General features: G+C 42.6%; 1 protein-coding gene across 2 annotated transcripts in view; it reads left to right on the top strand.

Annotated features, from left to right (window-relative positions):
- LOC133473643 (pituitary adenylate cyclase-activating polypeptide type I receptor-like) overlaps positions 1–15,414 on the top strand; it is a 74,574-nt gene that overhangs the window by 45,534 nt on the left and 13,626 nt on the right. For both annotated transcript variants that reach the window (XM_061765244.1, XM_061765242.1), the window contains exon 3: positions 3,493–3,597. In XM_061765244.1, coding sequence (XP_061621228.1) covers positions 3,493–3,597 — 105 coding nt within the window. The remainder of the gene's footprint in view (positions 1–3,492; positions 3,598–15,414) is intronic.

Below are 15,414 nucleotides of genomic sequence, written 5' to 3'. Positions count from 1 at the left end.
TAATCCCGCTCATTTGTTCACCTATCAAATAATATGTAGGTATCCCCTAATTGCTTAAAAAGTATAAATCTCAAAGTCAAGTCACAGAGACTTCATCCTTTTCTGATGGTGAGCGACAAAAATCAATGATGCTTGCAGTACATAAGGACTCAAGTATTTAACAATTTTGTATACCAAAGCATTTGCAACAAATGCATGGTCTGCAAGGTGTAATATTTTGCCATTTCCCACTGTGCCCACCTGTAGTCGTGCTGTTGTATCCTTCCTCCACTGAAAAGATCTGTCAGCTTTGCACATTTTTTTTCACATCTAGTGTGGGGTTAGGAGGGAAGAGACGACTTGCTTACGACTTGTCTGCTGCTTAACAACAATTGTTGGTCGCACAGCGCACGGCACAACAGCAAGCCTCTGACGGAGTCACGAATCATAAACGCATGCTCAGCCTGCAGGTTGTAATCTACACCGGGACACTCGGCTTGGTGTGTATGGCGCACACGACCGATTCGCTCATGCACGGCCTTGTTGACAAAAGGCTAGCCTAAAAGTCATCTTATTTGTTGAATTGTATTCTGTAGTTATGTTTTGTTAAAATACGTCTCTGTGTATTGGAAAGTATATAGGAATTATCCTCCATCCATCCATTTTCTGAGCCGCTTATCCTCACAAGGGTCGCGGGAGTGGTGGAGCCTATCCCAGCTATCTTTGGGTAGGAGGCGGGGTCCACCCTGAACTGGTTGCCAGCCAATCGGAGGGCACATATAAACAAACAACCATTTGCACTCACATTCACACTTACGGGCAATTTAGAGTCTTCAATCAACCTACCATGCTTGTTTTTGGGATGTGGGAGGAAACCGGAGTGCCCGGAGAAAACCCACGCAGACACGGGGAGCAAACTCCACACAGGCGAGGCCGGGGATTCAACACCGGTCCACAGAACTGTGAGGCAGATGCTCTAACCAGTGCCACTAGGAATTATCCTATTTAAACAAACAAAAACAAAAAAAGAGGCCTGTCTTGGTTGGCCTGGGGTGGACCGGCCTTTCGGGAGTTGTCCCGAAATTCCCAATTGCACCCTGCTCCTGGTTCCGAGATTGGACTTTTTGAAGAGGCCATTGGTGTTAAGGAAAGGAAGTTGGAAGGACAGATGTTCGTGGACACTAATAGGGGTTATGAGCAATTAACTCAAGCAGGTCGAAGTACTTGCTCCCGGTAAATGGCAGACCCTTATATCATACAATGTCTTTTGTTTTACACAAGATATCTTCAAGAGCTACCAAACACATGACAATATCCAATGTTTGGCCTTCATTTGTTTACATATATATATATCAGCTCATATTTGTATAAAAAAAATTACATACTTGCATTTAACTTTTGTCCAAAGACACCAGCCAGAAAGCAAACAAGATTTTAACAAGTTCGGGTTCAAACCATCGTGTCATCAACCCGTAGTCATGGTACTTATCGCAGCATACAAAGGAAGTCAGCTAAACTGTTTTCCAGGTTCGGTCACGTGACATTCCACATATGGGAAATTTCCAAAAGAAAGGAACACGGTGGCATACAAGAGCGGAGGCAGGTGCACAGAGGGGGACTATATTGAGTGTAGACAACGCAACGACTGGGCACTAAATTCATTTTATCAATAAATGTGAGCTTTGTTTTATAGACATACAGGATTTGCAGTATTATTTGTCATTCAAGTATGTCGCTGCGGACAGACTCACACTAACAACAAGGCTGCAAATAGCAAGGAGTTCGTTTCATCACTATTTGGAATTGGTTCGGATTTGTAGCAAATTCTACTGCAAATTATGTTATAGTATGAAAATATGTTAGACAAACCTTGAAACAGAAGCTGAAAAGAGTTTGCATTGTTTGTTTATTTGCAGCGTATCACATTTAGGTTTTGCGTTTTATGCATGTGTGAACAAATTTACTGTTATGGCACATTACATAAATACCCACCACGGTCCCATACAAAGGACCCCAGAGTGGAGAGCCACTGGAAAAAGGGCAATTATCTAAATACCCAGAATACCTATGAAGATCAGTCCTTTCATTTGCAGAATTCATCACGTCACAAGCTCTAATTAGCACCTAATGAAGGCAGCCCCATTCACTTCAAATTTGAGCATTGTGGCCTTTTACTCCTGCCTGACCAAGCATGGAGTGTAGTCTCCATTAGCTGGAGAGCCATCAGTATATAACTGATGACTAATGTATCATTTCAATCAGTACGCCAAAGTAAAATGCCAACTGAACCTCGGCGCACGACGCATAAGTACCTATGGCTGTAAATTATTAAATTCCTCTGACTATTAGCTTCAAAATAACAATGCTTTCAAACATTCTCTAATTATAATAAACTCATAGTGGGGTAGTTTGCGACAATGTTCTGTCATTTTGTGTTAATTTAGACTGTCAGTGTCATGTATTGGCTGGACTCAGGCATAATCAGGATTCAGTTAAAATAAATACATATTTAAATATACTGCCCACCAACACTGGAAAAAAAACAAAAAAACAACAACAACAACAAAGCACCAAACACTAAACTCATGCGAGAGAGCACGAGTAAGGTACGTATGTCAAGAAATTATGGATGTAAGACTGAGTCACGAATCGACCGCTTCCCCACACCCCACTTCTCCAATGAAACCGTAAACATGACAACGATCAATGTGCTACAGTGATTCATAGCAGTAAAACAATAAATGTACACTTGTGAGCAAAAAAAAACAAAAAAAAACAAAAAACACCTGGAACCCTTTTTTATTTTTTAGCTATTTCCCGTTGTCCATTTGTTAGCAATCTACATCTGCGAGAAGGTGCTGTGTAATAAAGAATAGTAAAAAGTTGAAGAATGAGTCTTCACATAAGTGGGGAAGGCATTGTTGTCACATGAATTAATGAGGTGGACCTTTTTGTTGTTGTTTTCGAGGGAATTTATCCACAGCTACTGTGAAGTAAATCATCGTAGGAAATAGAAACATTTTGTCTCCAAGTCAGTTCTGATTAAAGTTTTACAAATCATCATTGTTAACGTTTGTAGAAGTTTTTAAATCACTGAGAACCATTTTAACTTTTAAAACTATATATATATATATATATATATATATATATATATATATATATATACACACCGACTAAAATAGACTGCATATGAATTTTCTTCCATATTTATATTTTTTTTAAATGAAGAGACGCATAAATTAAGAACAATCGCGAGCACAAAAAGCTTCCATTCTTTATAGTATACCTCTAACCAAAATCTACCTGTTATGTGCAATATTCAAACAAAAACAAAAACCCCATGGGTCATGGGTGCGTTGATTGAGTAGTCTAGTAAAACATTACCACAGGCAGACCATGGAGAAAGTGTACCGGAGACAAATTCCTTTTGGGTTTTAACATACTTGGCCAATAAAGATGATTCTGGTTCCAATTACGAATAGATGTGTGATAAATGTTTTTTTCATGCCTTAGGGTGCCCAACAGTGTGGGATGAGATTCGCTGCTGGTATCGTGCTGAGGTGGGACAGGTGGTCGGTGTATCATGTGCCAATATCTCCCAGCTGTTTAATAACAAAGGTAAATCACTCATCTTGTCTTTTTCAATTGGAAGCAAAGCTATCTAGAATCTATTCAACAATGGAATGACATTCAGCAGAATGCCATTGCACAATTTATCCATCCATCCATTTTCTGTACCGCTTATCCTCACTTGGGTCGCAGGCGTGCTAGAGCCTATCCCAGCTAACTGCAGGCAGTAGGCGGGGTACACCCTTAACTGGTTGCCAGCCAATCGCAGCCATTGCACAATTCCACTTTTGAAAATAAACATTATCCTTCCCCTTTTTCAGTTAAAGGCAACATATGTGTCATGCCTCAGATGTTGAATTGTGGTTATCGCGCATGAATTTGCATGTATGTTATTATTGCATTTGGATCATATGTAACTTACTGTATATTGTGGCTATTCTTATTAATTATATTTTGTAACTTATAATATGATAGGGGGGGAAAAATCCCTTTCAGAAATACAAACTATTGGAGAAATACTGCTATTGTAGTTTACCTCATCCCAAAAATATGAGGAAGGCAAGATGAAGCAGCATAGTTCATTCCATGTCTCAGTTTATATCTCCACAAAGGGATCGTTCTTTTTTGAGAGATTTCCCAAGAGCAGTCTTGCAATTTTACTGAGTGGTTTATGACCTCTACACACAACATGGATACTAGTGCCATGTGTCTCTATGAGCAAACATGCAAATATTCTGACTGTATACATGGTTTTCAAATTGTCTTGTCTTCGTGTAGTCTCACACAGTCGGGCAGGTGCAGTCATAGCTCCAGTGTTATCTCACAACGTGTTTTCAGTATCATTATTTTGTACAAATGCTAAGATGCAACAATGCAATGGGCATGCACTGTACATGCTGTTTTCCACAAGTGTATAGCCTGACATACAGGCCTGAGTGTCAAGTGTTTCATGGATTCAGATAGTAATCAATTAGGACTGAGGCAACTGTAAGCAAGTGTCTGAACATAGTGGCGTGTGGAGGAAATGACATGTTAGGGGATAATAAAAATACGTTGTTTAATCGATTAATCATTAGCTTTTGCTATAAATGTAGTTGGACCTGATAGCATTAAAAGATATGGAATGACGGTCTTCTTCCAAAAGACAAGACAATAGAAGACTAGATTCAAACCCTTCCATCCTATCAGATAGCACTGTGGGATTCTTATCTATGAAGAGCCAGGAGCAACAGGCTTGTTTAGTGTTGCATGTGGGATGCTTGGTGAGCAGATAGTGTTCTTGACAGAATTCAGCAAAAATCAGAAGTGTGAACTTTGCAAGGAACATCAGGTTGCTGTTGATGACCTCATAACTCAATGTTAGTGGGTTCCTGGACCTTAGTGGATTTCCGCCTCCACGCCAGAAAAAAAGTCAAGTGCTGTATCGTTGTTGCTGTGTTGTTAGATTCAGTTAATGTAAACGTTAGGTCGATTGCGGAAAAAAATAATGAATTGGAAAATCAAATAGTTCATTGTACGAGCCTGCAGCATAAGTAAGGAATTGGCACAGCTTGTTAAGTGAGCCAGTGTTGCGAACTAACAACCTCTCTGGAGCCTCAACCTTTGCCCCACCACACATCCACCAATGCCGTGGCTAGAGGGTCTACACGTCACCTCACTTTATCCTTTGTCAAATGTACTGTAGCTACAGTACAACCTCCCACGACTCAAATTCCTTGGCTAAGCTGTGGATTTAGACATGAGGGCATATTTTCATCATGATACTCTATGCTGTTATCAACTGTTATCTCTCTCTATCTCTATCTCTCTCGCTCTCTCTCTCGCTCGCTCTCTGTCTGTCTGTCTTTCTCTCTCTCTCTCTCTCTCGCTCTCTCGCTTCCCCCCAAACTCACATACAAACTGGGAACCTTCTGAACTCCTCTTTGAACTAAGTGAGTTAGCTCCATCATTGTAACCCCAGGCCATCGTGGAAGATCATGGCTATGATTGACTTGAATTCTGTCATGTTTGAGGGTTTTGTCGGTGTGGTGCACAGGCAGAAAGGTAGGTGGACCAGGGAAGCAGGCCAGGCAGTTGCAGAATCTCAAAAAGGTATTTGTTAACAAAAACAGCAAACAAAGGTACGTAGTAACACACCAAAACAATAAATAAGAGTTCTGTTTAGTGATGCCCTGTTCCTTTTACTGTGTGACAAGGTCATTTTGAGTTTGCCAGTGCCACTTGCTTGCTCTATTAAATAGCATCTACCTTGTAGTCATGGTGAGTTCCAATCGTAAAATCGTCAATAACCTCATGTACTGCATCAAGGAAACAATAAAGAGATCAAATTCTTAACTTAAAGAAAGCAATCATGCTGTGTGTGTGTGTGTGTGTGTGTGTGAGTGTGTGTCTGTGTGTGTGTGTGTGTGTGTGTGTGTGGTGGTGCTGGCCTAGGGCCGCTGTTCTAGGTGGGACTACAACTGCAAATGACTGAAATCAACTGCATAAATTTAATTTTAAACTAAAAATATAAACAAAATGCAGATCACGACATTACTCCCCACCCCACTTAAATGACAGATAATAGGTCTCCAAAATAGGGAGGGCGGAAGGGAGACAGCAGGCTGGCATTAGAGTGAGAGTTGAGGTCATTCTGGAGGTCAAAAAGAATAACTGGAAGGGCCCCATAGGGGTCAGTCTGGTGGATGTCTGGGACATGGGCCCTATGGAGTCGCAGGGGCCAGACGTGAGTTTTGGCCGACCATCTGAAATGAATGATGGATGCAGATTTCCAATTCTTAAGACTGGACTTTCAACGCCGAAGCAGGATCCGATGGCAGATGCAGGATGTCGGCCATTGGAAAAGGTTATAGTGGTTTTCTTACAATGTGTGTTGCCGGAGAACGGTCTGATGGCAGCCGTAGGACATGCGCCACCAGAGAAGGTATGGATTGTGGCCGTAGTATGTGCGGTGTCAGAGAACTGAGAGAGGGCAGCCTCATGACTTCATGCTGCCATGGAGCTGAAACGGGAGCCTCAAGCTGCCATGGAGTCAGTGTCAGGGCCTTGAGCTGCCGCAGAGATGATCAGCCTGCTCCCATAGAGGTTGTGGGACACTCGAAACAAGTTGGAGCAGAGGGTGCAGACCCTAGATAAGAAGAGCTTGGAGAGATGGGTAGACCATGGGAGGTGAAATGACTGGTACGGAACATGGTGAAGAAATGGGTCTGGAACAATGTCACTAAGATAGCAGTACAAAACAAGGTGACAAAACGAACGCGGAACAAGGTGACACAGATACAGGCGTGAAACGATGGGATGACAAAACTGGTGCGGAATGAGGTGAGGAAGACACACCCGTTGAACAAGATGCGGTGAAACAGGGTGAACAGAACGGCGATGGCTTTAACTTGGGCTCCATCATTGGCCAACAAGGGAAGGTCCCATATAAATGGCCAAACATACCCAAAAGTCAGAGGAAAAAGACACAGGCATCCACAGATCGGAAAATGGAAAACGTGACAAAATATGACGAGGACCTGAAACACTACAAGGGAAAAAACTGGAGAAATCAAAATCAACAGTCGGAGTCAGAATCTTCGAGGCCATAATCTTAAAAATCTAAAGCTATAAAAATGGAAAGGTAAAATGGAAAGGCCTACAGAAAAAACTATCACGTTACACTAAAAACACGCAGGACACTGGTGGGACGCAAAGCAAAGCAAATGTATTTATATAGCACATTTCATACACAAGGTAACTCAATGTGCTTTACATGATTAAACGCATTTAAAAACAAAGAAAAAAAACAGCTTATAAACCTTTTAAATATAACATAACATAAACAAGAGGAAAAAAAAGTACAATTAAAACAGCTCACAGTGCAACAAATATCATTTAAAAGTGGAAATGCTCTAAAAAGCATGAGGAAAAAAGAAGAGTTTTTAACCTGGACTTAAAAACATTCCCACTTGCGGCTGACGTCACTTCTGTTGGCAACTTATTCCATTTGTGTGCAGCATAATAGCTAAATGCTGCTTCACCCTGTTTATTTTGGACTCTGTGCTCCACTATTTGACCTGAGTCTGTGGATCTCAGAGCCCTGCTGGGTCTATATTCCGCTCACTAGTGTCATGGGTGTTCTAAAGTCTATCCCAGCTTATTTTTGGGCAAGAGGTGGGTGCACCCTGAACAGCCAATTGCAGGGCACATATACATCCATCCATCCATTTTCTGAGCCGCTTCTCCTCACTAGGGTCGCGGGCGTGCTGGAGCCTATCCCAGCTGTCATCGGGCAGGAGGCGGTGTACACCCTGAACTGGTTGCCAGCCAATCGCAGGGCACATAGAAACTAACAACCATTCGCACTCACAGTCATGCCTACGGGCAATTTAGAGTCTCCAATTAATGCATGTTTTTGGGATGTGGGAGGAAACCGGAGTGCCCGGAGAAAACCCACGCAGGCACGGGGAGAACATGCAAACTCCACACAGCCGGGGACGGGGATTGAACCCCGCACCTCAGAACTGTGAGGCTAACGCTCTAACCAGTCGGTCACCGTGCCGCCGCACATATACAGTAGACAAATAATTATTCACACTCACATTCACACCGACGGACAGTTTTGTGTTTTCAAGTAACCTACCATGCATGTTTTTGGAATGTGGGAGGAAGCCACAGTACCTGTAAAAAAAAACAGGCTCAGGAAGAACATGCAAACTCCACACAGGAAGGCAGGAACTCTGACTCCCCTGAACTGTGAGGCGGATGTTCTAACCAGTCGGTCACTGTCCCACCGTGTAGCCAACCCATCAAACAATATTGAAATGACACAAGACGCATTTCCTTTTTACAACATTTCTGGTTTTGCAAATATAATGTTTTGTTTTGCATGAAAAAAACTAATATCTACCTGTATCATAAATGAAACTATTTTGATCCTACTAAAGGACAACCGGCGGCACGGTGGCCGACTGGTTAGCACATCTGCCTCACAGAGGTCCTTCTAAGGACCCGGGTTCAAATCTGGCCTCGCCTGTGTAGAGTTTGCATGTTCTCCCCGTGAATGCATGGGTTTTCTCCGGGTGCTCCGGTTTCCTCCCCATCCCAAAAACATGCATGGTAGGTGACTTGAAGACTCCAAATTGCTCGTCGGTGTGAATAAGAGTGTGAATGGTTGTTTATATATGCCCTGCGATTGGCTGGCGACCACTTCAGGGTGTATCCCCCTCTCGCCCAGAGTCAGCTGGGATAGGCTCCAGCACGCCCGCGACCCTAGTGAGGATAAGCGGTACGGAAAATGAATGAATGAATAAAGGACAACCATGCATGGACATGAATAAATGTATTCCCAAAAACACAGAAATGCAAAGTGCTTTTAAACACAACTAGACTCTTGAAGCAGTTCACATTAAAAAAATCAAAGAACACCAATAACCTAAGAATTTAATAAACAGGCACAAACATGTAAGGTCTACATTTCAGTAGAAATTGAAGAAAGACTGAAAAATAATTTGATGTGTAAAGCACTACAGGAATCTCAAGCCAAAATGTCAAGTAACACTCACTTTTAAGTAAATCAGAACTGGTCAAGTAAAAAAGCGATATGTTGTTTAACTTTGAGTAACATCTCTGCAACTGCATTGCCATGTTCCCTTATGTCGGAAACATCACTAAATGTTCATTTACATTGCCTCAAAATCCCCGCTATCCGGATGGGTGAGCTCAATTCGGTTGTCTTGCGAGGCCTGGCCTCCTAGTTCCTGCTTTCTGTTCTAGCCATGGAGCATATGGGACACAACGGTATTGATCCGGCTTCCGGAATAATAGGAAAGTACTCGTTACTACTCCGTCCATTCCTTCCTAAAAACTGTTTTCTGAACTTTTAAACAAGCTTCGTCTTCCTGCAAAATTTGTTCCGGTAAATAAACAGTTTGATTGACTCATTATTGTCACGTGATCACAACAGGATTTACCATAATACAGCGTGTAGCTCGCACACAGTTCGTGACAGCGGCCAGTGTGACGGTGCACATTATATTTATTTAATAGCAATTGACCGTGGGTCCGCATGAGACTTTGACTCGGTCCGGACCCGAACCGCGGTCCGCCATTTGAAGATGTCTGCTATACAGCCTCGCATTTTAACGCTGCAGCGTGTCCGCAGATCAATCGGTCAATGTGTGGGTGTGACTCTTAGCGTCTCCTTGTTGATCTCTACAAGAGTCATTGCCATAGTTGTAGTGTGATGTGACAGAAAGTTTAAATATTCTTCGGATACTATTTCTAACCCTGTGCTGTCCTAACTTGGAGCATAAATAGTAGATTTTTTTTCTACACCAACACAGGTTAGTGAGTCCTATCTAAGCCTCATTGCATGAACTGATTAACCCTGTTCAGATGAAAGGCGAAACGTCTTCCAAGACAACCAGAACAGTCCAGTTACAATCAATACAATGCTTGAGAATGAAATGACATGAATGAATGAGAATATTCACATGGCATGCTCGCAATGGAAAAACGCTACTCACAGAAAGAACAAGAAGCACTAGCTGTCATGTGGGTCTGTGAATAATACCACCGAATTATATGGACACTAGTAACCCGCCTCTCTCCCGAAGATAACTGGGATTGGCTCCAGCACGCCCACGACCCTAGTGAGGATAAGCGGAACGGAAGATGGATGGATGGATATATGGACACCACAAGGCCCTTGAAATCATCTGGAACAAATCTAGATCCAAAACCCAGATCCTGGGCTGAAAGATGGAAATTTAGGCTTCAGCCATACAACTTCAGTGTGGAGTATGAGAAGAGAAGAGAAAAGGAGTGGTGCGTTCCTCACTGCACTTGACTGCATACACCAGATTGCATTCTGGGTATGTTGTGTCTCTGTTGAGTAATGGTTTTTCCACCTTCACAAAGTTGGCCTCTCTCACTCCTCTTTCAAACAATTTGTCTTCCCTGTCCAGAATATGCACATTTTTGTCTTCAAAAGACTGCTGTTTCTCTTGGATGTTCCAGTCGACAGCTGAGTCTGGCCGTCCGCGTAGAAGTTGCTTGGTTGGCCCAATGTACGTATCTTTGAATTCCTCACTACACTTGACCGCATACACAAGGTTGACATTTTCCAACCAACACAACATTCTGGTGCACTTCAAATCTGATAACACCCTGAAACAAAGACTTCTACCCCCCAAAGACCTTACATCTCCAACTTACAATACCGTTCTTTTTGTCTATTCCAAAGAGACTAAATAATTTTGCCTCCAACAAATAGTACAGCCTCTTTGACCGTTAATCAACTCCACTACCGCTTTACAACTGATGAGAATATTAATGAGGGAGTTTCCACCTCACGACTCTTGTGGACAGACAATAGCCTCTTTACCAGGCAGCCTAAGGGCTTTCTTTTTTTTTTTTTTTGCATTCCAAAAGAATGATACCATACATGGTCTGCTGGGGCCTGCCTCCAACTTCAGCATAGTTTGTTTTTCCACACGAGCACAGGTGAGGGAGTCCTTACTAAGCTTTGTTGCATGAACTGATGAAGCCTGCTCAGATGACAGGTGTAACATTCTATAAGATAGCCAGAACAGTCCAGTTGTGATTGATTCAATGCTCTGACATTGAGAGCATGGCTTGCACATGCCATGTTGGTTTTTCCTTTTCCAACAAGTTGTACAGGGCTGTTATCGATGATCAGCTATGTCACTTTGTTTGGATTCAAATGTGACATGGTGGTGTCACTGGTTGGACAGTCCTTGATAGGTTCGAGTTCTGCTTCTTGTTCTGGACCCCGGGCCCATTGAGAATCTTTGAGAATCAATAGTGCCATCCCACGTAGACTCCTGGTTTTGCCAGCATCTTGCGAGTCACTGGCCTGCTGTGTGGCTGCTACCTTTTCGGGGTCTGCTGAGATGCCACATAACAGAAAATGAATCCAAAGAATTCAAGCTTGGACTTGTTGAATCTGCATTTCTTCATGTTGGTTGTGAGTCTGCTTTGAAGAGAACTTCAAAAGACTTCAAAAGAATCATGATATCCATCCATCCATTTTCTACAATGCTTATTCTCATAGGGTGCTGACCTGCTGTCTTCGGTTGCCAGCCAGTTGCAGGGCACATATAGACAACAATAAGCATTCATACTCACATTCACACCAATGGACACTTTATAGTCGTCAATTAACCGAAAATGCATGTTTTGGCAATGTGGGAGGATGCCAGCGTACCTGGTCATAAAACTTACTCTAGCGTTGGGAGAACATGCAAACTCGAAGGAGGAAAAAGAAGGCCGGAGCCAAAATTGAAACCCCAAACCTTAGAACTGTGAGGCACACATGCTAACTACTCAGCTTCGAAGTACTCCGGCTTTCTTCCTTATGTTACGTGAATTAAAGACACTAAATTGTCCTGGATCATCCGCCAACATCCCCCGGACTCACGGCTGTGGTGTCCTTGAGCAAGACACTGATACCCCAAAATGCTCCCCGGGCGCTTCAGCTGCCCCCTGCTCCAGTGTGTTCCACTAACATGTGTATGTATTCACTGTGATGGGTTAAATGCAGAGAACAAATTTCATGTAGATGCATGCATGTTCATGACAATAAAAGATGATTCTTCTTCTTCTTCTTCAGAGGTGTGAATGTGAGTATGAATGGTTATTTTTCTATACATGTACAGTATGTACCCTGTGATTGGTTGACAATCAGTTAAAGTTTCACCTTACCTCTCGCCCAAAGTCAGTTGGGATAACCTCCGGCTCACCAATGACACTCACTCATGAGGACAAATACTGTAGAAAATGGATGAATGGATATTGTAATGAAAATACATTAAACTAAGATTTCTTCTTTTCCTTTCGGCTTGTCCCGTTAGGGGTTGCCACAGCGTGTCATGCTTTTCAGTGCAAGCCTATCTCCTGCAACCTCCTCTCGAACACCAACTGCCCTCATGTCTTCCCTCATTCTGTCAACCTTCTCTTTGGTCTTCCTCTAGCTCTCTTTACCTGGCAGCTCCATCCTTATTAACTCTTCTACTAATATACCCACTATCTCTCCTCTGGACGTGTCCAAATCATCGAAGTCTGCGCTCTCTAACTTTGTCTTCAAAACATCTAACCTTGGCTGTCCCTCTGATGACCTTATTTCTAATCCTATCCAACCTGGTCCTTAACATCTTCATATCCGCCACCTCCAGCTCTGCTTCCTGTTGTCTCTTCAGTGACACTGTCTCTAATCCATACATCATGGCTGGCCTCACCACTATCTTATAAACTTTGCCCTTCATCCTAGCAGCGACTCTTCTGTTACATAACACACCTGACACCTTCCTCCACGCGTTCCAGCCTGATTGCACCTGTTTCTTCACTTCCTTACTATACTCGCCATTGCTCTGGACTGTTCACCCCAAGTATTTAAAGTCTTTCACCCCCGCTATCTCTTTTCCCTGTCGCCTCAGTCTTCCCCCTCCACCCCTCTAATTCATGCAAGTATTTTATGTCTTAGTTTGGCTAATCCTCATTCCTCTCCTTTCCAGTGCATGCCTCCACATTTCTAACTGTTCCTCCACCTGCTCCCTGCTTTCACTGATGGTCACAATGTCATTTGTGATCATGGTCCAATGGCGATTCCAGTCTAACCTCATCTGTCAGCCTATCGATCACAACTGCAAACAGGAAGGGGCTCAGGGCTGATCCCTGATGCAGTCCCACCGCCACCTTAAATTTGTCTGTCACACCTACAGCACACCTCACCGCTGTTCTGCTGCCCTCATACATGTCCTGTATTGTTCTAACATACTTCTCTGCCACTCCAAACCTCCGCATGCAGTATCACAGTTCCTCTCTGGGTACTCTGTCAGTGGCTTTCTCTAGATCTACAAAGACACATTGTAGCTCTTTCTGACCTTCTCTGTACTTCTCCATCAACATCCTCAAGGCAAATAATGCATTTGTGGTACTCTTTCTAGGCATGAAACCATATTGTTGCTCGCAAATACTCACTTCTTCCCGAAGTCTAGCCTCCACTACTCTTTCTGATAACTTCATTGTGTGGCTCTTCAACTTTATTCCTTTATAGTTCACACAGCTCTGCACATCACCCTTGTTCTTAAAAATGGGCACCAGCACACTTTTCCTCCATTCCTCAGCTGCTTCTCACCTGCTAGAATTCTGTTGAACAACCTGGTCAAAAACTCCACAGCCACCTTTCCTAGATGCTTCCATACCTCCACAGGTATGTCATCAGGACCAACTGCCTTTCCTTTTTTCATCCTCTTTAGTGCCTTTCTCACTCCCCCTTACTAATCATTGCCACTTCCTGGTCCACCACACTTCCCTCTTCAATGCTCCCTTCTCTCTCATTTTCCTCATTCATCAACCCCTCAAATTATTCTTTTCATCTATCCAGCACACTACTGGCACCAGTCAACACATTTCCATCTCTATCCTGAATCACCCTAACCTGTTGCACATCTCTAGCTCTCTGTCTGGCCAACCTGTATAGATATTTTTTCTCATTCTTTATTGTCCAACCTGGCCTCATGTTTGGCCTTTGCCAGCTCTACCTTCGCCCTGTGCCGGGTCTCCATGTATTCCTTTGTGCTCTCCTCAGTCCTCTCAGTGTCCCACTTCTTCTTAGCTAAGCTCTTTGGTTAATCAGTTTATTTGAAAGGGGACAATGCAGTTTCATAAAACACATGAAGTACACATGGTTAAAAAAGCCAGAATTAGCCAGAAGGCTAGTTTTCATCTGTAGTCCCCTGGCCATGATGTAAAAAAGCAGTAAAATACATCTACAAGACAATATAATACAGGATACATAATCAAATACTTATTATACTATTAAGAGAGAATAAAACCACAAATCATTTGATCATAACATGAAAACATCATAACATACTTGTCTTTTAGTGTTGGCAGCTATAGGTGTTAACGAGCCACATTTTCAGTTTTTTTGTGAAGGCCTTGTATGTTGTAAGCAGTTTAACCTCCTCAGGTACTGAGTTCCACTCACCAGCGCTCCTCACTGACCAGGCTGACTTACTGAAAGTGCTCCTGCGCAGAGGAATGAGACAGTCACCTCTGACAGAGCCTCGAGTGACATGCTCAGAGCTGTTTCTTTGGCTGATGAACTTAGCCAGAAGAGCTGGAGCCAAATCATGCAGTACTTTATAAATCAAATTTAAATCTGCAAATATGTGAAGACTGTCCCAGTTTAAAAGACTGTATTTTTTTAAAATTGCACAGTGATTATAGTGCCTTGGTTTTTTTATCCATCACTTTAATTACTTGTTTGTACAAAACTTCCAATGTTTTTTTTGCATTCTGACCAGCCTCGGACCAACTGGTTATGCAACAATGAAAGTGACTAAGAATCATTGAATGCAAGTACATTTTTGCAGCTTCAGTTGACATTTCATTTCGAATTGCACGAAAATTTGCGAGGTTTAATTTGATGTTTTTACACAATTTGTCAATATGGGCTTTAAAGGAAAGCTGTGAATCTATTATTAACCCAAGATATTTGTATTGGCTGACAATTTGCATTTTTTCTCCATTAAGTATGTCGGGGTCAGGTGATACTCTGTTTGTTTTAGTGAAATACATGCCTACAGTTTTAGAAACGTTTAGCTGTAGACAGCACTCCTGCAACCAAGTTGTGACACAGGACATTGTATGAGTGAGTTTAGCAGCAACAGTATCTTTGGAGCGACCATGAACAAAGAAAACCGTGTCGTCTGCATACATTACGCACTCAGCTTCAAAACAAACAGTGGGCAAATCGTTGATATAAAGACTAAATAAATGGGGGCCTAATATTGATCCCTGAGGGACTCCAGAGGTTAGCCTAAAAGACTCTGATCTGCAGTTGTTAACTGATAC

Source organism: Phyllopteryx taeniolatus, unplaced genomic scaffold (assembly GCF_024500385.1).
Source record: "Phyllopteryx taeniolatus isolate TA_2022b unplaced genomic scaffold, UOR_Ptae_1.2 contig_33, whole genome shotgun sequence".
Taxonomy (NCBI): Eukaryota; Metazoa; Chordata; class Actinopteri; order Syngnathiformes; family Syngnathidae; genus Phyllopteryx; species Phyllopteryx taeniolatus.
Note: the sequence above shows the minus strand (reverse complement) of the source record. Positions and strands in the feature narration are given on the sequence as shown.